Source organism: Gopherus flavomarginatus, chromosome 1 (genome assembly GCF_025201925.1).
Source record: "Gopherus flavomarginatus isolate rGopFla2 chromosome 1, rGopFla2.mat.asm, whole genome shotgun sequence".
Taxonomy (NCBI): Eukaryota; Metazoa; Chordata; order Testudines; family Testudinidae; genus Gopherus; species Gopherus flavomarginatus.
The window spans coordinates 116707651-116735347 of NC_066617.1; the positions used below are offsets into that span (position 1 = coordinate 116707651).

The following is a 27697-nucleotide window of genomic DNA, read 5'->3' on the forward strand; positions in this document are numbered from 1 at the left end:
TCGCAGAGTTACAAATTAGATTACTCAACTAATGCTCTGATTTTGCATATTTATTCACATTTTTCCATAAGATAAGGGGATAAAGTTTAGTATAAAAACAAGTACCTAAAAAGAACTAGTCAATCTTAGTCCTTTGTAACACATACAGCCACATACTAATGTCTCCTTTCAAATAATTCTTTCCAGGATCTGATCTTGCTGAATGTTATCCACATTAAAGGAAACTGCATTTCATCATAGAGGAAGTAAAGTAGTAGGGCACCCTTCAGTTATCGGGGGAGTAGAGTTGCATCTTGTGTCATTCCAAAGGAGTTAAAATAACAGGCCCCGGCACTGGGCAGGCTCCCAAACTGCTTGACTCAGGAAGAAACGATGCATCAAACTTTTTAACCACAAGAGGGGACATCAAGCACATTATGAGGGGCTAAAGTAAGTAAAGAGTTATGACCGAAGATTGTCGATCAGCATTGCATGAAAGCCACAGATCTAATGCACTAGATTTTTCTTTGTGTTTAAACAGGTTCATGATATGCTTCTGAAAATATGGTTGTAGTGCTCAAATAATCACGAGGAAACTAACATAATTCAGGTGCTGTCCTGTCTGTTAGGAGGGTTCCAGTTTTCTTTTCTTCATGCCTTGGCTCTTCCTGTATGGGCTGCACTCTGCTGAATAAGACAACAGGTCCTTAGTAGGCAAATTATTCTGCTCTTCTGCTTCCAAAACTTACCTATGTTTTCCAGTGCTTTTTCTCCCTCACCTAGAAGGGCATGTAGGATGGCCAAGTCCCTTTTCTGGGGAGATCTGTCTCCCATTCTCTCCCTGAAGGAGCTTAAGTCTTATGTTCAGGTTCTGGTAAAAACAAAAAAAATCTCTCTTCCCCCTTACCCTTAACAGCCCTCCAAGACTGAAGAAGGAAGTGCTAGCGGGGGTTTGAAAGTGTAAAACAGTCTAGGGGGGAGGATAGCCATGTACAGAACCACACAACTGAGTTCCATGCCAGGACAGTTACTTAGTCAATGTGCTGGAATGTGTGCAAAGTGTTGACAAACTTCATTGTGTTCCCTGCTCAGTTTCACATGCTGCTACTCAGCACGATCACCTCTACTTTCTTCCACGGCTTCCTCCTGTCTACATTTCACTGTAGCCACTTACACTCCTCTTACAGTACGTACCTGGTGCACCTTGGTTGGAAGAGGGGTTGGAAGGCCTGTGCCTAGGGGACACCTGCCATTGTGCAGTTCTCTCGTATGGTTTCTTATGGTTCATTGTTTGAGGGGTCCTGCTGCGAGTCATCATGTGATAGTGTTCAAGAGGTGTTGTAGGAGCCTGGGCTGTTACAGCGCCTTTTTTGTGGCTCTCCATATCACTGAGAGCAGTGGTCTCCAAGGGAATGTCCCAAAGCTCAGGGTCATCTGGAACAAGTCAAAGACATACACAACACCAAGACAACAGTATGGCAGCTCAGACAAAGAAGCGCAATTCCAGTACCAGTGCACCCTTTCCTCACTTGACCCCTAGAGGCGTTAAACTATAAAGGAGCTTGCTGTTAGTTTCCTTTTGCCTATTCATTCTAACTGAAACTAAAAGGAAAAAACACACTGCCCCAGAGAAGCAGACACTTCAAGGGTTTTGTCTTGCAGCTACAGGCAGTAAGATGGAAGGAAGTGCAGCTGGGCTTGTTCTGCACTTTGCTTTCAGGTCTAGGGTTAAAGAACACATATGCAGCCCTAACAGACACTACTTGCTGAAAAGAATCTGATCTCACCTGTATATGCACCAAGACTGGAATCTGCGTGAACCCTAATGGCTACAAAAAAAAGGTTCCTAGAGGCAGGTTCCCTCTAGTGACCCTCTAATTGTAGGGGCTGTTTTATCACTAGGAGAGGTTTAAGTGTGTGGCCATGAATCAACTCACACCTCTGCCCATGTCTTTCCCCCCTTTAAGGGTTAGGGTTGCCACATCCTATTGCTAAAGTAAAGATGGTGCCTATGCCACTTTCCCAATCCCTTCATTAAATCCTGCCTTCACCCCTGTGAACTAACATTTTGCCAACCTGCAAAGAACTCCTCTTCTGCAGCTGGTTCCTGGTGTGCTGCTGCTGGAGTGCTGTGTTTCACCAGTGAGGGATGAGATGCTGCTGGGCACAGGTAACAAAGGGGAGCTATTAGTGCCAGAAACACAAAAGGACACCACCTAATTTCCGAGGGGGAAGAGAGCCAGGTAAGATCAGAAAGACCAGCAGCACCTGATCCCAGATACTAGGTATCCTATACCCACTGCTTGCCTTTGCTGGACAGGTGGGTATGGAGGGGGTATTTGTAAGGCTTACTGAGGACAAGGGAAATATCCTGATATTTCTTGCAGCATGAGCAGAGGTTTGGTGTTCAGTCTTTCCTGTTGCTGCTCTACAGCAGCACTACCTAACGTTTCCTAAGAGGACATGGGGCAAGTTTGGTCATGTCCAGTCTGAGCCCACATCCCTGCCCTACAGGGAACAAGTTTTAAAAATGACAGATTTCCTTATTTTATAGATTCCTTCACTCAGGCAAGAGGTGGTAAAATTAGGCAGCTGATGAGGGGTTAACCTTGTCAGCCATGCTTGTGCTGGGTGGGGGTGTGTTGTTTCTACACTAGCACTCTTGTCAGTCAGGAGATGGGAAAAAAACCCACACCCCTGCCAGACATAAGTTACACCAACAGAATCACCAGCGTGGACCATGCTATGTTGGCCAGAGATGCTCTCTGGCTAACATAGCTACCCCTTGCTTGTTGGGGGGTGGTTTAATTATGCCCAGGGAATAGCTCTCCCATTGGCATAGAGCAGGTACATAGGAGACCTTACAGTGGCGCAGCTGCAGTCATGGCTGTAGCATAGACATAGCCTAGGTGGTTGGACTTGCAGATTCGCAGTGGTGTGTCTTACCCTGTTTGCTGCCTGGATTGGCTGCTGCCAGCTGTTTTTTCTCCATTTGCTCCCGGAACTGCTGCTGAAGCTGCTTCTGTCGTAACTTCCGCTGGTAAGTGGCATCACTCCCACAGACTAAGGTGATGTTATGTCTGTCCCAAGAAATAAACACACAGTTGGATGGTGACCAGCTACACTTACACATTAGGAAGAGGGATGCTTATAGCAATAGCACGCCAGGGAAAATACAATAGTAGTTAACACTTCCATCACACCTTCCACTGAAAGGGCCCCCATGTCCCAACACGCTTTACAAGCATTAACTATTTACAACTTCAGAGTGCCTAGATGTATAAACTAAGGCACAGTGAAGCCCTGTCCAAGTTCATACAGGAAGGCTCTGGCTAGAACCCAGCTCTCCTCTCTCAATCATTTACACAAACTTATCCCTTACTCCAGTAGAAGAGACTGATTTGAATTAGGTATGAGACAACGTTTATCACACTTCGTAGTAGGCTTTGCACTTTGAGCTCTGTCCCATGCAAATATTGCATGTGTAGGTGATTATTAGACACCTTGTGTGGTTATGTGCAGGCAGACGTAGAGATTTAACGGCCTTGGACCTTCCAGGTTCTTCTCGTGCCTGCTGCTGAGCTGTTGGACTCATGTACTCTCTGGCTTAGACAGACCGTGCTATGCACCTTGTAATTCAGCACTCCCTTATGACTGGATGCCCCCTAAAAGCCTATTGCTAGTCTCTAGAGAAATGGATGGTATAATAGCTATGAATCAGATGGGATTGTCTGAATTAAGGAGAGAACCAGCTGCAAGCTCAGGGAGCTCCACTCAGCACGACTCATACATGCTTCTGCAGCTATAGGGAGATGGAATTTTGGGAGTGACTGGGGGAGTCTGTATATTTTAAGTGCCAAGAGTGATTAGAATGGGTGCTCATTTATAGTACGATACAACTAATAAACTAAAAAAATTCTCAGGTTAACACTCACCTGGAGTTGTTTTGCTGCTCCTGCTCAACTGTGCTTAAGGAAGCCACCTCCTGTCCTGGTCTACATGGGGACACGCTCTCACAGTGCTGGGGTTGCCCTGCACTCTGCTTCTGCAGACAGCTACTGTATCTAGCCTTCTCTATTGCAGGCTCCAAGTCTTGCCTTTTTGCTTTGGCCAAATCCAGCTCAGGAGGCAACTAGGACAAATGGTCAATGGATTATGATTCAATTCCCCCTCCCTCATCAACTCAAAAGTTACAGATTCAAAGCCTCTTATAACAGCATTTCATGGTTTGTGTGTCTTTCTCTAGCTGCTCTTAAATTAGTTTGGGCAGGTTCTGTCCTTTCCCATTTGCCAAGCACTGTTCGGGTTCTGTATTCTGCAAGGAGTTAATGTGGGTGTTTGCAGAGCACCATCATTAGTGTCAGCAGCGTTTGTTAGCTAGCACTGCCTCCATACCAACCCACAAGAGAACTGTAAAATAGAAAAGTAGTAGAATCTGGCCAATCCCCATGGTATGGAGGCAGGCAAGGTAGTAAACCCCAGCTATTACAATAATGTTAACTTCACAAATGTGTGCACAGAAATGGATTAGATCAGGCCAGAGAATTGTCTTCACCCTCCAACACAGGAGTGGAAAAATACACCCCACCCTTTAACTGCGCACATTTGGGGAGGGCGGCTAGACAGAGCGACAGAGGAAGACACTGTACCACCCAGCCTGGACGTGTAAGTGCAGAAGTCTAAGAAGATGGAAATGTGCTACTGACACTAGCTTAGAGCAATTACCGTACGTATCTCTGAACCACCGTTAGCCATGGCAAATAGCAATCCCTAACTGAAAAGCCACAAAGATTTATTTTAATGAAAACTGCTCCAGCAATAAACAGATTTCACATGTGAATAACATTCTAATAATTTATATTTATTACAGAAAGTGTAACTGATTCAACATACAGCAATCACCTATGATGATGGATACCCTAGAAATCTTTACATCATAATACTAGTGAAGAAATAACAGATGAGTGAGGATACTGAGAAGGCATTAAGGGTTATAGCGGATGTGCCACTAAAAAGGGAAATTCCATGTAAAAAAGTAAGATATTATTCTTCAGTGTTTAGCCTTGGTTAAGTCAAAAAGCTTATGTCTAGCTTTAGGTACCACTCAAGAGACAAACCAGAGTGTGCCCTGAAGAGAGCAACAGAAACTATAAAAGGTCTGGAAAAAATCAGTCTGAGACAAGATGGAGACCTGGGCATGTTCAGAATCTGGGAAAAAGACGAAAGACAGTAGTTAAAGGGGTGCTCTTATAAGGAGTGTAAGGGCCTCATCTCATAATGAAGCACAAAGTTTAGTAGAACTCTGGCCTCAAATACTTTGCTTATGGACTGGAAACTAAATTTGCAGGGCCATGGCCCATTGGCTTCAACCAATCAGTTCCCCCTCCAACTCTTTCATTTTTGGTTTTAAACATTAAAATGTCACTCTAGCTGTCTCTGGCCTATTAAAACCAGCCAACTCTAAGACAATCAAAAAATAGCAGAGATCCCTCCTGCCCACACACAATTTCAGAGTTTGCAGTTTCCATATTAATTCCACAGGAAGCTGCAATACTGCAGTTCAGCCACCATGTGGTCCTGAGTGAGATTATAAATCAGCACCTCCAAGCCAATCCACCTGATTCCAATATGGCACCCTCCAACAGGTACTGCTGGCTGCTTCTCCTGGCTCCTTCCCTAAGATAAGCATGCCCACGGCTCTACTTCTGTATACAGGACTCTCTGTAAACTGGAACTAAAATCTGTGGCAAGCCCTTCTCATTTCTGCAGTATACTGGAAATTCTATGGTAGCTTCAAGTATATCAAAAACTGGAGAAGTTTTATTATAGTAAATATAAAAATGAATAATATAATCAGTACAGTAGACCAGTGCAGTGTTACATTCAGTTTATTTTTCTTAGCCTCTAAATTTTCAATTGTCTGTATGCTGAAGATTTCTGCACTGGTATTTTGCAAGCTGTCAGGGAGAGCTGAAGCTCTCGACAGCTGTGTAAGGGAAAAGCAGTGGCTGCCAGCACTTTGTTTAGACTAGCGTTCCCACTGTGCCCTACAAATGGTGAAGGTGGACTAGGGGCGGTACTGTGGGCTACTATATGAAAAACTTCTAGTGTAAAAGAAGCTCTACTGTACATAGCACAGTACAGTGATTTGAGTAACTTGGTTTGAGATGAGCCTGGAAATAGTTCATCCCTGTCTACACTAGTATTTAAACTATTATCAGCAAGGGTGTAGCTGGACCCGCTACTGGTAATGATACAGAATGGTCTGGTGCTCAGGTACCATTTGATGGGAATGGTATGACCACCTGACTAGAACAGAGTAAACAAGACCCATGGAGAGAGAGAAACAGCAATGGGCTTCAGCATCAGAATGGCATTATTTTGATGAACTACTGGGAAAATCTTTTACAAAGAACAGTTCAGACAAACTAACTAGCAGCTAAGGGAGGCTGTGGAATTATTGTCACTGAACACATTCTCTCACACACAGCTAGCAAGTATGGTTTAGAAATAATGATTTCCATCCCTGTCGATACAGGGGGATGGAACCAATGACCTACTAAAGGTTCCTGGCAAACTAAATTACTCTGCTTTCTTCTTCTCCAAAGCCACCCATATCGCACCTGCCGAGGAAGTTTATTCACTGATCGCAGGTAGTCTTTGTCCAGGATGCAGTTTCCAAGAGCATTTCCAAAGCACCTGAGGAACAAGAGAGCCTGCCATGACTGAGAATAACATTTTATTCTGTGGAAACGTGCAAGCAGAAGGGCAACATACTGGTTCTCCACTTACTTGAGTGCCCTCTTCAGTCCATCTGTCACTGCTTCTTTCCTTGCCTTTTCTAGGGACAACGCTTTAGATTTCAGGCCCTCACTCACTCCGTAACCCACATCTTCATGGTATGACCCATCCTGTGGGGTCAGTTAAAAAAAAAAAAAAGGCAGTACTGTTGGAACTTTTGCTTTCACGCACCTGACTATATATCTCTAATGTGGATTGGTATTTATTCTATAGTAAGCTCAGCTTTCCAGGGGTCCACAGGACTGTCTGGTTTGACACAGTAACATGGTGTGTTCCAGTCCAGCTCCACACACACTAGTACCGTCATTCATGGTTCTTAAATAACTAGCAGTTCACTAACAGATGGAGCAAACAAAAATACATCCATTTACCTTCAGTTGAACTTTCACAAATGCACAAACTCCCACATAGAATTTGCCGTTGTTGAGATCAACAAAATCTGGGGAGAGCAGGAAGGAGATAGAGTTAAAATGGAGACCCAAACAGTATATCACAGGGTGAAATTTCTGTCTCATGCTCATCTTCCTAGGCCTGGTCTACACTTGGAGGGGGAGGGTCAATGTAAGATATGCGTAGCTGAAGTCGAAGTATCTTATTTCGACTTACCTCCCATCCTCACGGCGTGAGATCAAGGGCTGCGGCTCCCCTGTTGACTCTGCTTCCGCCGCTCACCCTGGCGGAGTTCCGGAGTCGATGGGAGCGTGTTTGGTGATCAATATATCACGTCTAGACGAGACACAATATATTGATCCCCAATAGATCGATCGCTACCCGCTGATCCGGTGGGTAGTCTGGACGTACCCCCAGAAAGCTTAAACACTACGCCCTGGTCTACACACAAAATTTAGATCGACCTACCTTCCGTGCCCTGTGAGCCATAGTTACGACCCCCAGTGTACACATGGCTAGGTCGACAGAAGAATTCTTCTGTCTACTGATGCCTGAGAGAGGGATTACCAACAGCAACAGAAAAACTCCTTCACATGACGTAAGAAGCATTCGTTCGATGGCCTTATAGAGGCATAGTGCAGTGCTGCACTTTTGCCACTACAGTGCCCATAGTACAGACATGCCCTAAATGGGAACCACCTAAAAGAACTTGTTTGCAAAAGTACCTGGTGTGAGGTTGGGGCGGGGAAGTTTTAAAACTCTGCTCAGGCAACTGGCTATCAGAAAAATCAATACCGCTAGAAAATACCAAGTTTCTCTATTCTGATTGGCTGGTCACTCCACAGCATCTCTCTCTAAGAGAGATGGTCTCACCTGCATACTGTTTGATTCACCTTAGATCAGGGGTTGGCAACCTTTCAGAAGTGGTGTGCCAAATCTTCATTTATTCACTCTAATTTAAGGTTTCGTGTGCCAGTCATACATTTTAATGTTTTTAGAAGATCTCTTTCTATAAGTCTATAACAAACTATTGTTGTATGTAAAGTAAATAAGGTTTGTAAAATGTTTAAGAAGCTTCATTTAAAATTAAATTGAAATATGGAGCTCCCCGGACCGGTGGCCAGGACCCGGGCAGTGTGAGTGCCACTGAAAATCAGTTTGCATGCCGCCTTCGGCACACATGCCATAGGTTGCCTACCCTTGCCTTAGATCATTACGATTTAGTTTAGTGTTAGTTTATTAGATGCTATAGATTGAAAATAGGCATCTTGCAAAGCAAGAGCCGTGAACCATATCTCAATACACTCAACTTTCTAACTATAAGGATAGCTTACCCAAGGTGGTTGTGGAATCCATGTGACTGGAAGTTTTTAAGAACAGGGTTAGGCAAAAGCCTGTCAGGGATGGTTTAGGTATATTTGATCCTGCCTCAGTGTGGGGAGATGGACTAGAAGACTTCTTGACATTCCCTCCAGCCCTGCATTTCTACCATTCTTATGAATATCTCAACATCACCAGTCTAGCTAGGGCCACATTGTAGTTTCCAGTCCTGTAGTGACTCATGCATGGTTTTTCACCCTGTTGGGAAGCTCCCTTGTTCCTGAGACCTTAATATAGTACTAGCAAGGTAGACAGTTCCCCTTCTGAGTCCTTAGCAACCTGCTCCCTTTACCACATGTCAATGAATAGTACTGGCGAAACTAATCCTATCTCATGTACAAATGGGTCAAGGGTGGAATTTATGTGGACAGCACATCTCAAAAAACCACAGTTAGGAACAGTTGAGTAACTATTCTTTCCATTGGGATCTGTTGATACTGACCCATAACAAGTGACACTGCATCAAAGTATGGAGTGACATGAAAGGGTTGCACTCTATTTCAATGTCATGAGAAACAGCTAGCGCCAGCAGGCTGTCAGTCCCTTAAATGTTGAGGATCCACTATACTGACACTGTTCTAACAATGTGCTTCTCAGATCTTTGTAACTCTCCGGCTTTCTTATCAGAATTCATTACTGAGGAAGCTAGCACCAACGTTCCAATCACCAGGCTGAAATGCTGGTGCAGTTTAGGAGTTTCTCACTGCAATCTCTGCACCTGACTTAGACTCTCAAAGTGAATGTGCTGATCTTTCAGTACTGCACTCTGTTGTATGAACCTCAAGTGTCTTCTCCAACAGATGAAATTGAGGTGGCCCTCCTCCTTTCTAGTGTGAGGGGTGAAAATGATGCAGACCAAGCATCAATATGGATTTTGTCCTTTACTAAGGCACTTAAAAGCACTGTTCATGGTCACCATTGTCACACTGCACAATGCAGAGAGACTACAACTAGTCTTTTTACTGGCAACAGCCACAACATGAATGGTAAATGAAGAGAGACCACTAGGCCTGAACCATGTAAAATTGACCAGAACCTAAAAACATAGGGTCAGGGCCAATGGAGTTTGGTCCCAAACAAAGCTGCAACAGTGTCTCCTAACAATTAAGAGTGCAAACTTAACTGGCCACCCTAAAAAACTCAAAGGAGAATAGACTGAAGAAAGCACTGGGGATACTGCAGTGTTTCAACTTGCTGCTCCTGCAGTGTTCAGAAAGAACTCAGGGCAGTTAGGATTGGTCTCCTTTCTGCCATCTGCACAATGCACAGCATCAAGGAGTGTGTGCATGGCTCAATTAGGCACTGTTAGCCAAAACTTTCTGAGTTTGTGCACTTGGCTACAGGTATCCCAAATATGGGGACACATATGAGCAATTACTCGAAGACTCTCAAGACCTGGATGCTGATCACAAGGAAGTATTTTGCAGGAAGTTCCATAGTTGAAGTGGGGGGTGCATAAGTTTTGAGATGTTTGTTTGTGGGTAGCAGTTGCACATGGTATTGACAGTTGGCTCAGGGTCTAAGTTCCCTCTAAGCTGCGCAGCCGCACAGCAGCCTATTAAGTACCGTGCAAGCACTCAGGGATGTGGGCGGGAGAGATGCCTCTCCCCCCCAGTCCAGGTGCTGCTGCGGGGAGGGAGAGAGCTAGGGGAGTCCTCTCTCCCTGCTGTAGCCCCGGGGCAGCTTGCACCTCAAACCCCTCATCCCCAGCCAGAGCCCTCCTCATCCCTACCTCAACCCTCTTCCCCAGCCCTGAGCCCCTCATCCTTGGCCCCACCCCACAGCCTGAATTACTGAAATTACTGCACCCCCTGTCCTCATGCTCCCACACCTCAACACTCTGCCCCAGTCCTAAGCCCCCTCCCACACTCCGAATTCTTCGGCCCAACCTCCGCCACATGAATTTTGTTGTGTGCACCAATATGGAGGTGATGTCACATATCACCTCCATATTGGTGTACATAACAAAATTCATTGTGCACATGCGTGGGAAAAATTAGAGCTCAGGGCTGCTAGGGTTAAGCTGGTGGAAGAGTCTAGATGGAATGCTTTGGCCCAATCATCCCCACTTGGCTGAATAAACTCATTTTCAGTAATTCAGACATGCCATTACACAAAGTTGAGCTACTGAACATAAACAAGGTTTTCTTTACATACAGGACAGGGGTTTCACCATTACTCTATTTTGCTTTCTCCTAACTGTCAAGGAGCCTGTAGGCTCCAAAATTTAATCTGTGTCTTTTACAGGGACTGTCACTTTGAAGACATGTTTCCTGCTGTTTCAGCTGAACAGGTTCCAGGAAAGATAGTTTCTCAAACAGGGACCACATTCTACCACTTTAGAGACCCTCAGTATGAAGCAATAGGAACACAATTCCTCAGAACCTGGAAAAAGATACTCACCAACATTCTGCTGAGTGACCGAATGAGCCCAGCCATTGTAGCCAAACATCTCATTGGCCAGGCTGATGACCCTGTGACCCTCAATATAACAAACCTGAAAAGAGGAACAGTGAATTTTAAAAAGGCCTTTACAGTCATAGCTGTACCACACTAAGAAACCCTGTTAATTTCAAGAAACATTTGATTGCCTGTGTGCAAACAATGAAAAAAGAGCTGGTCCCTTCCAAGCCCAAGCTCCAGAAGAAGATGGCACAACTGAGAGAGGCAGATTTAGTGAACACAAAACAGGGGAAAAAAAACCCGAATAATTTATACACAAAATGTAGCATTTATATAGTGATTTACATGTTCAAAGTACTGAACAATTAATAACGCCCAACATCCTATGAATTACGTAAATATTATTTCAATTTAAAGGATGAAGAAACTGAAGGAGAAAGTTAAGTGACTTGCCAAAGGTGTCAAGAAATCAGTGGCTGAGCTAGGGACATAGTGATGAATTCTCTCTCTCCCATTCCCCACCCACAATGTTTCTGCATACACACTTGTTTGTACCTTCTGTCCTCCACCAGCCTGCCGGCTACTGATGTACTCTGGACCCAGCCTCTGACGCAAGGCATTCTGGATGGCCTGGTATTCATCTGCTGTATACTGGTACTTTAATAGAAGCATAGCAGAGTCAGATAGCTTTAGTTTCTTCACTCTATTAGCTCCCCAGCACCTGTTTCATCCCATTTTTCTTTATTCCAATCTTCCAGGAGAAGATGAGTATTCAACACTCATGCTTCAGAATGTAAAGGATAGTCAAAGGGCTCAGGAAGGAAGTTACTTTGTTCCATGGGGTAGGTGTATTATGCTGGTGATATTGCTTGTTTTTGCAAAGAACTAGATTAGATGGATCAATGATCTTTGTTAAATTCTATACAACTTTTCTCCAGTTCTCCCAAGCAGCAAACATACCAATTACAAAGAGATAGAACTCAGACAAGCACACCAGTCTGAAGGAGTACCCTTGCTCCCATCCCTATGAAATTCTACAGCAGTTGTAACATGTGCAAAGTCCAGTCCAGGCTGCAGGGGAATGAAACATAGAAGGAATCTCTATCAGCACCACTCATATTAGTCAGAAGATCAACTAGGTGTCGCTACTTATTGCACTGGCAGAAATGTTAGCTATAATGTATACACACTCTGCAACAGATACAGATAGGCTTAAGTATGTGTTCATGAATGTGGCGTGAGTGTTCCTGCTCTGCACAGATATAGGTGTGTGCAGGGAGAACTGAGTTCAATTCCAGCTCCTCTCTGAACAGTAGTGTAGATGTCTTTTTCTACTCAACAGCACCACGCTTCCCCCTAACTAAGGAATGGAGCTGGCCTTGTCCAAAGGGAATCTTCCCTAAACCTCAATCTTGCTGCTCTATTCACCTGTAAAACAAAACTTAGAGTGGAATTTTAAGGGATCCTCAGAGCTGTGCCAACTCCCATCCTGCCAGGCAATATAATTCAGCAAACAGCATGAAACTTAAACAAAAAAATTCTAATGCACAGTCATGAGGTTTTAACATTTAGATTTCAATGTATTGTTCCATTTAACTTTTTTTAGGAATAACTGTCCGTTTCTTTTTCTGGCAGTTATACAGAAATATACATCAGGCAAAAGGGAAAAGAACATTGTGTACATATATACAAAGACATCATATTCATCAGCTAACTGAAGAAATAATGGCACGGATAGGAGAATTCACCATGCAAGGCCAAAGGAAAACTCTGTAGGTTTCTTCCAATGGTGGAGTGAAAACAGCTACCTTCTCTCCACCAATAGAGGAGAATGCATGTTTTTATAAGAAAGCCTGCGGCATGTCATCCACTCTTAAGATAAACCAGTCTGTGACGGGGCGTACCTACCCTGCACAGGTTCAGAAAGGGTTAACCTCACACTGTGGGCTGAGGAAGCGACATCTCCATGCACCTGTTGAGCCTCCTTCAGATGAACCAGTGTATAAAAGGGAGAAGCTCAATCTGGGCTGGCCACTGATGAGAGCAGATGTGTGTTGCAGGCTCCTAAAGGGAGACTGCTGGAGCTCCAGTACCTAAAAGCCAGTCGGACTGAGGCTCCAATGGACCCCCAGCTGACCATTACCGTTACTGGAGGACAGACGGGGAGGCCATGAGACTACCAGCCTTGGAAGGAAGAGTAGGAAGTGACCCAGGGATTGGGACTGAGGTATTGGGTGACCAAGACTGAACGTGGAAGTACTAGTTCCTTAGGGTCCTGGGTTGGGACCAGTGGAGCTGGATGGGCCTGTGTCCTCCTACTCCAGCTGCCCCGCTGGTGTGAACTGCACTACTGACCGTAGCCATTGGGCAACGCTGCCCTGAGCTACAGGCCTGCTAGATAAGACTTGGGCCATTAGGCCAAACTGCCCTGAACAATAGGACAGCCTTATGTAATCTGGCCACTGGGCCACACTGTCCCGCACTGAAGGGTGGCTGCATTGACTCTGGCCACTGGGCGGTGCTGCCCTGGGGCTGGGGCAGCTGTGGCAACACAGGAGGCCAGCCCACTTGGGATTTTGAAGTGGTTGCTGGAGAGTCAGCAGCAGCATGCGGCACAACAAGAAGCAAGACCAGACCAGCTGCTAGAACAGATCACAGCAACAGCTCCTAATGGTGCAACAGTAGGAGCAGCGGCACCAGATGGTGTAGGAACTGGCCACCCAACACCAAGCACACCAACTGGACCAGAGGCGAGGAATGTTTTGACGGGACTACCAGTTCATGTGACTAAAATGGGGTCCAGTGATGACCCTGAGGCCGTCTCTGTAACATTCAAATGGGTCGCCAGGCCAAGTGGCCACCAGTACAGTGGGCTACCTTCTTGGCACCATACTTAACTGGCCCAACCCAGACCACCTACCGGAACTTACACCCTCATGAGGCACTGGGATACAACAAAGTGAAGGCAGCCATCCTGGACCAGGCTGATGTCAGTCCTGACATGTACTGCCAACGACTCTGCTGCAAATAGTACCTGCCAAAGGTCAGGCCACAGCCCAGCAACTCTGGGACTACTGCTGGTGATGGCTGGAATCAGAGAAATGGATTAGAGTCCAAGTTGTGGAGATGGTAGCACTGGAGCAGTTTACCCAGATCCTACCTGCCGGGGGAAGGAATGGGTACAACGGCCCTGCCCGGCAACCCTTGCTGAAGTTGTCTTCTTATCGGAAGACTACATGAACGCTGAGGGTCAGAGCAGCAAGCCTGTAGACCACGGAACACAGGAAACTGAGGTCATCCAGCCAAGCGGGGACCACACAAGGCCAATGTAGGAGCCGCCTCCCCCAACCCAGGCCACCGGCCACCACAACTCCTGACACAAGGTGACTGACTGACCTTCCTGGGTCAGAAGGTACGAAACAACCACCGCCCGCTCCTTAAGAGGATGGAGGGAGCCATCCAAAAAGAACTGGAAAGTAAGCTGTCCCTAAGGGGGGTAGAGGAATCTCAGAGAGAGTGGTGGAATCTGATAGTACTGGTCCCAAAGCTTGTTGGGGCCATCAGATTTTGTATTGATTTCAGGAAAGTTAATACTATCTCCTGGTTCTACACCTAACCAATGCTTCGTGTAGATGAGCTCCTCGAGCAGCTGTGTAGTGCTTAGTTCACCTCAAGATCACCTCTAACTAAGGGGTACTGGCAGATACCCCTGACACTGGCCTCCTGTGAGAAGACTGCCTTCCCTACCCTATTTGGCTTACATCAATTTGTCATGATGCCGTTTGGGCTGCATGGAGCCACAGCCATCTTTCACTGACCAATGAACCAAATATTATAGCCGCACAACCAAGATACAGAAGCAAGTTGGGCTCAGGCTCCAACGGACCCCTAGCCGACCACCGCTGCCGATAGAGGAGAGAACGGAGGCCATAAGACTACCAGACTTGGAAGGAAGGGTAGGAAGCAATACAAGGATCAGGACTAAGGTACTGGGTGACCAAGACTGACTGTGGAAGCACTGTTTCCTAGTCCTGGGTTGGGATCTGGTGGAGCAGGGTGGGCATGAGTCCCCCTACCTGGCTGCCTCACCAGTGGGGTAGCTGATGCCCAGAGGGGTGAACCACGCAGCAGAAGGCCTGCCCTACTGACCTTAGCCATTGGGCCATATTGCTCTGAGCTACAGGCCTGCTAGAAAGACTTGGGCCATGAGGTCGAGCAGCCCTGAACAAAAGGACAGCCTTGTGGACTCTGGTCATTGGGCCACACTATACTAGGGGCCAGGGCAGCTATAGCGACATGGGAGGCCAAGCCACTTGGACTGCTAAAATCTCTGCTTTGATCCCTTTCACAACCCATTGCCCCATAATGGGGTGTACCTACTCCACGACACAGTCCAATCCATCAGAGAAAGGAAAACATTCTTCCTGTCTTTTAAAAAATAATTCAAGGCGCTTTCTCTGAGTAATTCAGATAAAAGCTATGTGTGTTGGAGAGACAGCTCTGCCACCAGCAGGGGAAAATGTAATGAGGATGAAGACTATCATGGTGAGGACGGCAGGTATGATTTTAACATACAACTAGCATCCTGCATTAAAAACAATTAAGTGCTTCCAGCTCTGTTCTAGATGGAGAGAGACTGACCTGTCCAAAGCACACAGCAGAGCTACCACTGCTGGAACCAATCTTGCTGGGGTGACTTCCACTGTTTGTCCCCTGACTTTCAGACATTCCTAAAGACAAAGGAAAGAAAACAAATAACAAACAGTGAATCGTCATCATCATCACTGGCAAAACAACCCCCCCAAAACATCTGAATAGAAAGCAACTGATACAATTGTCTCACTGAAGACTTAAGACTGTAGGCTAGAAGAGACTTAGTATGTAGTCCACTCCACTGTAAGCATGCAGCAGAATCCCCTCATACAGGATGCATTGGATATTATACCAATATTATACTTTGAATTTTAATGAACAACTGCAGTTCCAATGGAAATTCATTTTATGATTAATAATTCACTTTTTGCTTCCCAAGAGCAAATCTAACAGATCCCTGCAACATAACCACTTTTCTTAAGCAAAATCTACAGTGTTATAACTTTTTGTTAACTTCTGGTAGAGATGGGCCTTTGCTACCTTTTTCTCCATCCATAGCCTCAACCTGTTTTATCTCCCGCATTCATTGTTCCCCTCAGGGCTTTTTCTACGTGGAAGTTAGAGTGTGAATTTAAAACAATATTTATTCTGCACTAACTCTCCATGTGGACACTTCAATTCCCCACTAACAATTCCCCACTCCTTTGTCTGATTTTTCTTAGGGCCTGTCTATACTACAAAATTAAGTCGACTTCATCTAATTCGACCATGAGCCTCCAAATTAATTAAGTTGATTATGTGTGGCCAAACCATGGTCATTGTCTCAATGGAGTGCGTCCTCACTACCAGTGCATCGTGGGTAGCTAACCCAAAGTGCAACTTGCCGCAGTATGTTTTGAGAAGTTTGTGCAATGCCTCATGGGACCAAAACATTGTCGCAGGAGAGAATGGGAACATTGCATCAACATCCCATGATGCACTGTGCTCCCTCCATCATATCAACGGCAAACAACCCAGTGGTTTTCGTGCCTTAAAACCTCCATGTGTATGCCATAACCCCAGAAGCATGGAGCCTGCTCAGTTGTGCACTCTTGCTGTGAGCATCTCAAACATCTTGTGCCTTCTCCTGCAGTATTTCCAGAGCTGAAGTAGGGTCCGCCACACATAAAGCGATGTCCCGCAAGCAACCCTGCTGCAAGCCATTGAAAAAAAAATAATTCACAGTTGCTGCTGGCAGTCACAGAGCAAGCAGCTGCACTCTGTTGAGAGCCATTTCTGGTCCCATGAAACAAGCACTGATTGGTGGGACTGCATCATTTTGCAGGTATGGGATGATGAGTAGAGGCTGCAGAACTTTCAAATGTGGAAGGCCACCTTCCAGGAACTTTGTTCAGAGCTTACCCCTGCCCTGTAGTTCAGCAACACAAAAATGAGAACTGCTCTGACAGTGGCGAAGTGAGTGGCGATCGCTATTTGGACACGTGCAATGCCAGACAGTTACTGGTCAGTGAGGAATCAATTTGGAGTAGGTAAACCGTGGGAGCTACTATGCTCCAAGTGTGCAGGGCCATTAATCAACTTCTGCTACGAAGGGTAGTGAGTCTGGGAAATGTGTAAGACATAGTGGATGGTTTTGCTGCGATAGGGTTACCTAATTGCGATGGGGCGATAGATAGCACGCATATCCCCATATTTGTACCAGACCATCTTGCCAAAGAGTACATAAAACAGAAAGGGATACTTTTGAAAGGCAAGTGTTGGTGGATCACAGGGGGTGTTTCACCAACATGAATGTAGGACAGTTGGGAAAGGTTCATGACAAACGCATCTTTAGGAACTTGGGTCTGTTAAAAAAACTGCAATCTGGGACTTTCTTTCCAGACCACAAAATGAACATTGAAGACATTGAGATGCCTATAGTTATCCTGGGGGACCCAGCCTACCCCTTGCTCCCATGGCTCATGAAGCCATACGCAGGCTGTCTGGACAGTAGTAAGGAATGGTTCAACTATAGCAGTGGTCCCTAACCTTTGTGTGGCCAGTAGCACATTCATGTTTTCAGAAGCCAACAATTTTTCAAGGCTTATTTTGTATTTGTACATTAAATAATATGAAAAACATTTTATATTACATAATATATGAATCCATAAGATAAAAAGGGTAATTTTACATGTAAAAGGTATTAATTAAATTATTCGGCAATTACTCTTTCACCTTATCATGTGAATTTGCTCTTTTTTATCTACCTGTAAGAAAAATTAAGGAGTTTTTACAAAACAAATATCATAAACAGTTTTCATCTTATTTATTTTAACAAAGTAAAACATTGTTGAACTGCTGGTCCAAATATATTTATTATTCTTACTTTAACATAGAACGAAGCCTGCAGCCCCGGAGTTCTCTGTCCCCGGCAGGTGTGGGGCCCCGGCTTCTCTCCCCTGCTGGGCACTAGGCGGGCTCCACGCCTGCCGGGGACAGAACATGGTGCCTGCAGCCCACAGCTTGCAACCCCGGTGTTCTCTGTCCCCAGCAGCACAGGGCCGCGGCTCCTCTCCGGCTTAAGCTGCGGCCCCGCGCCTGCTGGGGATCGAGAACATCGGAGCCCGCAGCCTGCGGCCCCGGAGTTCTCTGTCCCCTGGCAGGGGTGGGGCCGTGGATAGCTGGAGAGAAGCCATGGCCCCACCCCTGCCACGGACAGACAACCCCGGCGCCCACAGCCTGCAGCCCTGGAGAGAAGCTGCAGCCCTGTGCCTGCCGGGGACTGAGAACATTGGCGCCCGCAGCCTGCAGTCCTGGAGAGAAGCTGTGGCCTCCCGCCTGCCAGGGACCGAGAACACCAGCACCCCCAGCCTGTGGGCCCCGGAGTTCTCGGTCCCCGGCAGGGGCAGGGCCGTGGCCTCTCTCCCCTGCTGGGCACTAGGCAGGCACACATAAATGCCCCAGTGGGCGCCATGGCACCCGCAGGCACCGCGTTGGTACCACCATTCAGCACTGAGGTAGCCCTAACAATCCTAGTACAGCAGTTCACCACTGAGGTAGCCCTAACAATCCTCCTCCAAGTACCGCTCCCCATTCCAAGGAATTTCCCATATACAAGGTAGGCAATGATACAGAGGCCTTCATAGAAAATTTCAAAAGGGCATGCCTTAGATACAATACTCCTATAGACCAGTATATGGTGGAGCTGAGGCCGCAGCTCAGTGGACCCTTAGCAGAGGTGGCAGCTGAAATACCTAAGGAACACATGAACGAGTATAAACTTTTAAAACAAAAGGCCAGAATTAGAATGGTGTTAACACCCGACCATGCCCGTCAGCGGTTCAGAGCCCTAAGGTGGACACCAGATGTGGCATTTTCCTGACACGTCTACCACATGGTAAAAAATTGGGATGCCTGAGTATCAGGAGCAAGTGTTAAATCTCTGGAAGATCTCTCTCTCCTAATGCAAATAGGGCAGTTCTTAGAGGGTGTTCCTGAAGAACTAGAAAGGCGCACCCTAGAGGGGAAGCCCAAAACTGTAACTGAGGTGGGGGAAGATTGGAAACAAATGAGTGGAGGTGGCGGAGAGGAAAGCTAGTAGCAGTTGAAGCGGATACCAGAAGGCGTAACCCGAGACAACACCCCACCATCAGGGTCAGCCCAAAACCCCAACTCGCAAGGAGGAACCCTCCACGCAGCTGGGGAGGCCCCAGATGCCCTTTTGTCCCACGACCATACTCTCCAACCATCCACCTCGCCCAGCCCACAGTCAGCTGCGTGATGCTTCAAATTTAATGAGCTGGGGCATGTGCAGGCCAACTGCCCCAAAAGCACCAACCAACTGCAACTCATCACCCCGGAGTCCCACCAAAGAGCCTTCAGGCACAGATGTTTCGCAAATACCCCCAGAGTGAAGGGAAACTGTGTGGGCGGGAGGAAGATTACTGGATGGAGAGACACTAGTGCACAAGTGGACCCCAAATTCATCGACCCAGAGGCCCAAGTGATGGTGCAACCCTTTAAGGTCAACTTTTTTAACTTGCCAACAGCCAGGTTGCTTGTCCAGTACAAGGGCTGGTCAGGGACATAGACGATTATCGCATTTCCATGCTGCTGGGAGAAGACTTAGACAACCATGTGAGGCTAACAAAAAGGGTGAGGATAGTCACCTGCAGCCAGGCTAAACAGGCCTCCACACCTAACTCCATTCCTGAGCCTCCTACAGGAACCCAGGCAGTGGTGGTGGAAGAAGACCCCCGACCAGAGTCTATGGGAACAGTTGTAGATCCAGTTCCTGGGACCCAACCAGAACCAGCCTAAGAATCAAAACTGGTGGAGCAGTTAGCACTAAAGCTTGTGCTTGCAACCCCACAAGAGACAGGGGAGCCAGCGCCAAAGGGCACCACAGATCCTGCACCTGCAGCTAAACCAGCGCAAGAGGCTCAACTGGAGCCTGAAATACCACCTAGTGTACCAGCGGAGAGCGGTTCACAGTCAATGGAAACAACTCATCACCTGCATTGCTTCCAGTGGGACCAAGCCCAAGTCCACAACCCAGCGAGGAACTAATGTCTCCAGCATCAAGGAAGCAGTTCCAGGCAGAGTAGGAAGCAGATGAGAGACTCAAGGGAGCTTGGACAGTGGCACGGAGCAACCCACTGCCTCTCAGATCTTCTAGTAGGTCCAGGTTTGTTATAGGAGGACTCTTATACAAGGAGACCCTTTCTGGTGGGCATAAGGAGGACTAGCATCCTCAGAAACAGTTGGTAGTTCCAACTAAGTATAGGGAAGAGCTCTTGAGCTTAGCCCACGATCACCCTAGTAGCCATGCTGGGGTGAATAGGACCAAAGACTGTTTGGGGAGGTCATGGGCAAGGACGTTTCTACCTGTGTCCGGTCTTGTGAGGTGTGCCAGAGCGTGGGAAAGCCCCAAGATCAGGTCACGCCCCCTCTCTAGCCACTCTCCATCATTGAGGTTCCATTTCAGCGTGTAGTTGTGGATATTCTGGGTCTTTTCCCTAAGAAGACACCCAGAGGAAAGCTGTACATATTGACTTTCATGGATTTTGCCACTCAATGGCCAGAAGCAGTAGCTCTAAGCAAAAGCCTGAGCCAGGCACTGACAGATATTTTTGCCTGGGTAGGTTGGCCCTCCAACATTCTTACAGATTTGGGAACTAACTTCCTGGCAGGGACCATGAAACTTCTTTGGGAAGCTTATGGGGTAAACCACTTGGTTGTCACCCCTTACCACCATCAAACAAATGGCCTAGTGGAAAAGTTTAATGGGACTTTGGGGGCCATGATATGTAAATTTGTGAATGAGCACTCCAACGACTGGGACCTAGTATTGCAGCAGTTGCTCTTTGCCTACAGGGCTGTACCACATCCTAGTTTTGGATTTTCACCTTCTGAACTCATTTATGACCACAAAGTTAAGGGGCCATTATAATTGGTGAAGCGGCAATGGGAGAGGGTCACATCTTCTCCAAGAACTAACATTTTGAACTTTGTAACCAACCTGCAAAACACCCTCAAAGACTCTCTAGCCCTTGCTTGGGAAAACCTACGGGATGCTCAGCAAGTGCAAAAAGCCTGGTATGATAAACATGCAGAGAGCTTTCCTTCAGAGTAGGTGACCAAGTCATGATCCTGAAAGTGCTCCATGTGAAGAAGATAGAAGTGTCATGGGAGGGACCATTTATGGTCTGAGAATGCCTGGGAGCTATTAATTACTTCATAGTGTTCCCAGACCCTACCCTAAAACCTAAAGTATACTATGTTAATTCTCTAAAGCCCTTTTATTCCCGAGAAATCAAGGTTCTCCAGTTTACAGCCCAGGAGAGAGAGGATGCTGAGTGGCCTGAAGGAGTATACTATGAAGGAAAAAGCAATGAAGGCACGGAATAGGTGAACCATTCTATGGCCCTTGGGCGTAAGCAGCAACAGCAAATCCAGAAGCTGTGTACCAGCTTCACGCCAATGTTTTCAGCCACCCCAAGATGGACAGAATGGGCATACCACTCCATTGACACAGGTGATGTTCACTGAATTAGATCCCAATCCTACAGGCTGGCTCCTCAAGCCAAAACCATAATAGAAAGGGAGATCAAGGACATTTTATAGATGAGTGTAATCCGCTCCTCTGAGAGTGCATGGGCCTCTCCAGTAGTTCTGGTTCCCAAACCAGGTGGGGAAATCCACTTCTGCGTGGACTACCATAAGCTAAATGCTGTAACTTGCCCAGAAAATTATCAAATGCCACACACAGATACGCTATTGGAGAAACTGGGATGTGCCCAGTTCATCTCTACCTTAGACTTAACTAAAGGGGTAGTGGCAAGTGCCGCTAGATGACCCAGCGAAGGAAAGGTCAGGCTTCATCACCCATGTAGGGCTGTGTGAGTTTAATGTGCTCCCTTTTGGACTGCAAAATGCACCCGCCACCTTACAGAGACTGGTAGATAACCTTCTGGCTGGATTTGGGGAATTTGCAGTCGCCTACCTTGACGATGTGGCTATATTCTCAGATTCATGGGCAAAACATCTGGAACATCTCCAAGCTGTCTTCCAGTGCACAAAGGAGGCGGGATTAACTGTTAAGGCCAAAGAGTGTCAAATAGGCCTAAACAGGGTAACGCACCTTGGACACCAGGTCGGTCAAGGTACTATCAACCCCCTACAGGCTAAGGTAAATGCTATCCAAAACTGGCCTATCCCTAAGCCAAAGAAGCAGGTCCAATCCTTCTTGGGCTTGGCTGGATATTACTGATTTGTATCACACTACAGCCAAACTGCTGCCCCACTGACCGACCTGACCAGAAAACCACAGCCAAATGCAGTTCCAGTTGACTGAAAAGTGTCAGAAAGCCTTTAACCAGCTTAAGGTGGCTCTTATGTCTGACCCTGTACTGAGGGCCCTGGACTTCAACCAACCGTTCATCGTAACCATAGATGCGTCTGAACATGGTGTAGGAGCAGTTTTAAATGCAGAAATAACCAGATCAACAATTCCATCCTACCACATTTCTCAGCAAAAAACTTTCTGAGAGTGAAAGCACTGGTCAGTCTCAGAAAAAGAATGTTACGCCATTGTGTATGCTCTGGAGAAGCTACGCCCATATATTTGGGGACAGCGGTTCCACTTGCAGATTGAGCATGCTGCACTGAAGTGGCTTCACACAGTCAAAGAGACTAACAAAAAACTTCTCTGGTTGAGTTTACCTCTTCAAGACTTTGATTTTGAGATATAACACATTTCAGGAGCCTCTAACAAAGTGGGTGATGTGCTCTACCGGGGAGGTTTCCCAGAATCAGCTGAGTAAAAATGTCCCTGCATTCTAAGTCATTGTAGTCCTTGAAATGTAGAAAGTACTGATTAGTTCTTCATGTAATTATTAGTAAAATTAGAGGTGCATATATCTTATTAACTCTGTTTTCTAATCTCCAGGAAGAAATCCCAGTTGGTGTGGACCTACCCTGAACCAGGCTGGCCAGTACCATCTGTGATTTGGGGTGTGTGATAAATAAAGGGGGAGATAGCTCCCTTTGATGGACATCCAGCCAGCCAGTTAGCTGTAAAATCCCTCTTGGTAGCTGTTCTTTACTTGCTTTACTTGTAAAGGATTAAAAAGGCCCTCAGTTAAAGAAAAAAAAAAGTGGGCACCTGACCAAAAGAGCCAATAGGAAGGCTAGAATTTTTAAACATGGGGAAACAAAGGGAAAGTTTGTTTGTCTGTTGCTCTCTCTGGATTGGAGGAACACAGAGCAGCAATGCTGTAAGTAGGAAGGCTGCTGAAGGTTTGAACCAGGTATGAAAAATTATTTTTCATACCTAGCAGGATTAATTGGGATAGGGAATGTTTAGGTAGACACAATCAGGTTATTTCTTTATTTTGGCCTGTGCTAACCCCAGATGCTTTTGTTAGCACTGACCCCTCACTTGGTAAGGCAACTCTCCCATTTTTTCCATGTGCTGTATTTTTATACCTGCCTACTGTATCTTCCACTCCATGGATCTGATGAAGTGGGTTATAGCCCACGAAAGCTTATGCCCAAATAAATTTGTTAGTCTCTAAGGTGCCAAAAGGATTCCTCATTTTTATTATTTACAAGTAATTCTCTTCAAATTTGCCCTGTAATGGTCCCAGGCAGTCCGCCCTCCCCCTCCATCATCAAGGAAAGAGATGCACAAAAATATAGGTTTTGCACTATGCTCCAAAAATGATCATGGCTCTACAGTTTTTTACCCTGACCTGAGCTGGCAGGAAATTCCACAACCAAGTATTCTTCTTTAGTGCCTATTACTGTAGTACCTTAACACCTCATAAGCTTTTTAAATGTGTCAGAGTAATCTGCTTGTAGATTGTTGTTTTTAAAAATAAAGTAATTGTTTTGAGAAGGCCAAATCAAAGAAATTAATGTTGGCTAGAGTTCTGAAAGTGGTGAGGTGAATGTGGTTTATTCTTATCTCTTGTGGTAAGGAGTTCCACAGTTTTTACCCAGAAGCTGAGAAAGTTCTCCCTGTGGTTCACAAGTTTCCCTGTAATGGCTACCAGTTTCACTGTTCCAACTGAGCATAGCTATTGTGGGAAATGATCATTCAAGGGCCACACAGTCTATATACACCTCTACCCCGATATAACATGACCTGATATAACATGAGTTTGGATATAACATGGTAAAGCAGTGCTCTGGGGGGGCTGCGCACTCTGGTGGATGAAAGCAAGTTTGATATAACGCGATTCCACCTATAACACAGTAAGATTTTTTTGGCTCCCGAGGACAGCGTTATAACGAGGTAGAGGGGTGTGTGTGTGTGTGTGTGTGTGTATATACACACACACACGGCCTAAAACAAATTTTCATGCAATCTGTATTTCACAATACTCTTATTTTCTTCCTCCCCAGCATGTTACCCCTTTTTTCTGTATGTGATAAAAAATTTCCTTCAGAGTGAGGCAATGGTTTGCTGAGTGAAAATCTCTTACATTCTTTCAATAACAATCATTCCACAGATCCCACCCAGAGCAAGCTAGTCAAACGTGAGCTCAAAGAGGTACTTAGCTGGCCGGTACTGGAGACAATCCAGTGCATTCTGTTCTAAATTCCTATTTATCCCATTTTTCTTATTTTTAGATAATCTATAATTATATAGGGTATTTCCTTCTACAATATTTCCTTCCCACAGCATTTTACAGACAAACCAATATATAAACTATATGCAGATAGCTGCATTTCAGTGGTGTATAGAGCAATCTTTGAAGTGGAACATTGTACGTGTTTTTAACAGGGCACAAAAATGTTGCATAACAGTTTAGGACAAACTGGGAATGTTACAGCATCAAACTGAAATTGTAGTGGAATTTTGTGTGTAAATGTTATAGGGGACTTTTTATTATGCAGCTTACTTGACGCAAGTAACCTTTCAAATTGGTCACATCATTCAGTATTTTAAGTTTCACATTTGTAAAATGATGTAGAAGAAAACGGCTTGTCCTGAAGAGCAGACCCTTATTGAGCACACACTCGGTGTTTAAAAATCTCAGAATAACTTTACTTTATATAACTCCTTTCTTCCAGAAGAATACCAAAGCGCTTTACAAACTCAGACTGAGATACTAGTTTTACACAAACCAATTCAAGTCATCTCTAGAGTGAAAAACATAGCTCCGTAACAGAACACAGGAACACTGTATGATTGTTTGGGACTGGCAGTGACAAACACAATATCCATGTGTAAGTGTTGTGGGAATTTAGTTTGGTAGAATGCAATTACCAGAATAGAAACATCCTTGCTTTTATAATATTAAAAAAGTAGTATGAAGTCATTCAAGCCACAGGTACTTAAAAATGTAGTTGTTATATCAGGCACAAAGATAGCATTTCAAGCAGGACAGTAAACCCTAAATGAATCTGGGATATTAGTACGTACTAACTATGCATCTCACTCTTGAGACTTAACTGTGCATCTGTTCCACCCTAGCTTGTTGTTGTCTTTCTTTACTGAAAATTATTTAAAGTTACAAAATATAGTCTTTAAACTTGAGGCTGCTAGAATACTTCAGTCCTGTGCAAGACCCAGTACTCGTTTCCTTAGGTTGCTGCTCACATGTGTGGCAGCACATGCTGCAGACTGTCATTTATGCACAGCTTTTCCTGTTTTCTACTAGAGAAGGGGCATGCTGTCTCAGCTTAAGTCTACAGTTAAAATGCTGCTTTGGCGCAGCTGCCACCGCTGTAGTACTGTAACAAAGACCACAAGTCACTGGAAGAAAGCTCTTCCATCAGCTTAATTAATCCACCTCCCTAAGAGGCAGTAGTTATGTTGGCGGGAGAAGTGCTGTCTACACTTGTGTGTATATATGTGTGTGAGGTCAGTGCAACTATAGTGCTCAGGGGTATGGCTTTTTCACACCTGAGCAACAGTTATACCAATATAGGTCTATAGTATAGATCAGACCTTAGACTGCGCTGTAAAATATTTTGTATGTTAGACAGGGCTTGGGTTGGTACATAGCAGTATGGCGTATTGGTAGCGCTCTCAAGCAGTTATTTTGTTCTCCAGAATTTCACTTTAAAAATAAAAACATAACCCAGTCTCTAGCTTTTATGATTGCAAAAACACATACCAACACGGAGACATCTAGATCAGCCCATAGAGCCTGTAGCAGTATTTCTGAAAGATGAGAGTTACTCTACACTGCTCAGATGTTTGGTGATGATAATTTAAGGGTATGTCTACATTTACAGAGTTTTGTGCTGTAAGTTTCACTGGTGATAGTGAACGTAAAGCACTGGTTTGTGTACTCATTCGATTCCTTGGGTGTCAGAGAGCGTTTATACTATCAGCACTTCCATCCCCTATGAGAGAAGCGCTGTAAGACAGCTATCCCACGGTGCAGCTCTCTCGATAGGTCTTGTGGGAGGAGGGAGGGAGCAGAAGTGCCCTGTATTGCCCTGCTTAGTCTCTCAGGAGCCCCATTACATCCTTGTTTCTTCTGTGGCATTTTTTAAAAAAACCTCCTGCTGTCTGGCTGCTTGCCTCACTACATCTACAAACAAAAGGGAGCTTCAAACTTCCCGGGGCTTACAGATGGAGGGGCAGATGTCCACGCGTCAGAGCAGCAGAGATGCTGGCCAGAGTGGTCGCTTTTGGAACAGTGGGATCTCCTCTGGAGGCCAAAAGGTGTTTACACTGCTAGAATGTGTCTTCACTTTCACAGCAATGCAAAAAGAACAGTGGTAAGAGGTGTACGCCTCTTGTGAAGGTGGTTTTCTTCACTGCAAAAAGTCATTAACAAATGTAAAAGCAGCAAGGAGTCCTGTGGCACCTTATAGACTAACAGACGTTTTGGAGCATGAGCTTTCGTGGGTGAATACCCCCTTCCTCCGCTTTTACAGATCCAGGCTAACCTGGCTACCTCTCTGATAATTAACAAGTGTAGACGCTCCCAGAGTTTTAGCACAAACAAGGGACATTTTGAGCTTTAAAGAGCAGACATACCCTAAATGTCCACAGTACCAGCTATTTCATCCTCCTTGTAAGAAAGGAGCAGGAGGATCCTACACCTACCCCAGCTACCGCAACATCCCATGTCAGGGTCATAAGGGGCCTGGCCTTGGGAGACGCCCCCGCTCCTTCTACTCTCCCAGTCGAGGATCACGTTGATCTGAACGACCTACGGCGAAGGCGTCTCATACCGACAGCTCGCCGGGGGACAACGACGGCGCCAAACTCTGTGGGCAGAGAAACCTCCTTCCCCTCCAACTCCGCCCCCGAGCGCGCGGAAAGCCGTTGCCCTGCCCGATGCGACTTTAGCGCCCTACCCATAACGAGGCCCCGCGCGCTGGGCCGAGAGGCGGCGTCTGCACCGGCCCGGCAAGGTGGGGGCGGGCGCTGCCCCAAAGGGTCTGTCAGCCAATCACGGCGGGGGCGCAGGAGAGAGGCGCTTGTGCATCCACCGGGAGGCCACATAAAGGGCGGGCACCACGCCCCATGGGGCTGGATCTCTCAATACCTGTGCGTGAGTGGGGGCGGGGCTCGCTCCTTCCTTCAGCAGCAGCTCTCCCTTATGGAGAACGTGGTTACGGCAAGCGGAAAAAGACAAACTTCCCGCCCACACTGGACGCGCCAGGGACGACGTTGACCTCGTGACGGTCTTTTTACAGC

General features: G+C 46.0%; 2 protein-coding genes across 5 annotated transcripts in view; one reads left to right on the forward strand and one right to left on the reverse strand.

The window, feature by feature from the left end:
• Window positions 1-27694, reverse strand: RAD52 (RAD52 homolog, DNA repair protein). Of its 4 annotated transcripts, none has more exons than XM_050918862.1 (12): window positions 27649-27694; window positions 15595-15683; window positions 11509-11610; window positions 10954-11047; window positions 7152-7219; window positions 6772-6890; window positions 6603-6678; window positions 3915-4111; window positions 2926-3059; window positions 2056-2139; window positions 1174-1413; window positions 1-666 (listed from the first exon to the last, which is right to left on the reverse strand). In XM_050918862.1, exons 2-12 carry the CDS (start codon window positions 15679-15681, stop codon window positions 605-607), a joined length of 1263 nt encoding a protein of 420 aa, XP_050774819.1. In that variant the 5' UTR covers window positions 15682-15683; window positions 27649-27694; the 3' UTR covers window positions 1-604. The 4 variants fall into 4 exon arrangements, with proteins under 4 accessions (XP_050774819.1, XP_050774834.1, XP_050774825.1 ...); XM_050918877.1 differs by lacking the exon at window positions 27649-27694 and adding an exon at window positions 27546-27641 and having other exon boundaries at window positions 2056-2136; XM_050918868.1 differs by lacking the exon at window positions 27649-27694 and adding an exon at window positions 27546-27641 and having other exon boundaries at window positions 1-663.
• Window positions 22988-27697, forward strand: part of ERC1 (ELKS/RAB6-interacting/CAST family member 1) — a 604755-nt gene continuing 600045 nt past the window's right edge. The window contains exon 1 of the mRNA XM_050918047.1: window positions 22988-23040. The gene's annotated coding sequence lies outside the window, so the exon portion shown is untranslated. The remainder of the gene's footprint in view (window positions 23041-27697) is intronic.

Coding starts and splice junctions, on each gene's coding strand:
- RAD52 (XM_050918862.1), bottom strand. CDS start 15,681: ATGTCTGAAAGTCAGGGGACAAACAGTGGAAGTCACCCCAGCAAGATT. Junction 11,611..15,594: donor CTGCTGTGTGCTTTGGACAG/GTCAGTCTCTCT, acceptor CTTCTATTAAAG/TACCAGTATACAGCAGATGA. Junction 11,048..11,508: donor AGGCTGGTGGAGGACAGAAG/GTACAAACAAGT, acceptor TCCTCTTTTCAG/GTTTGTTATATTGAGGGTCA.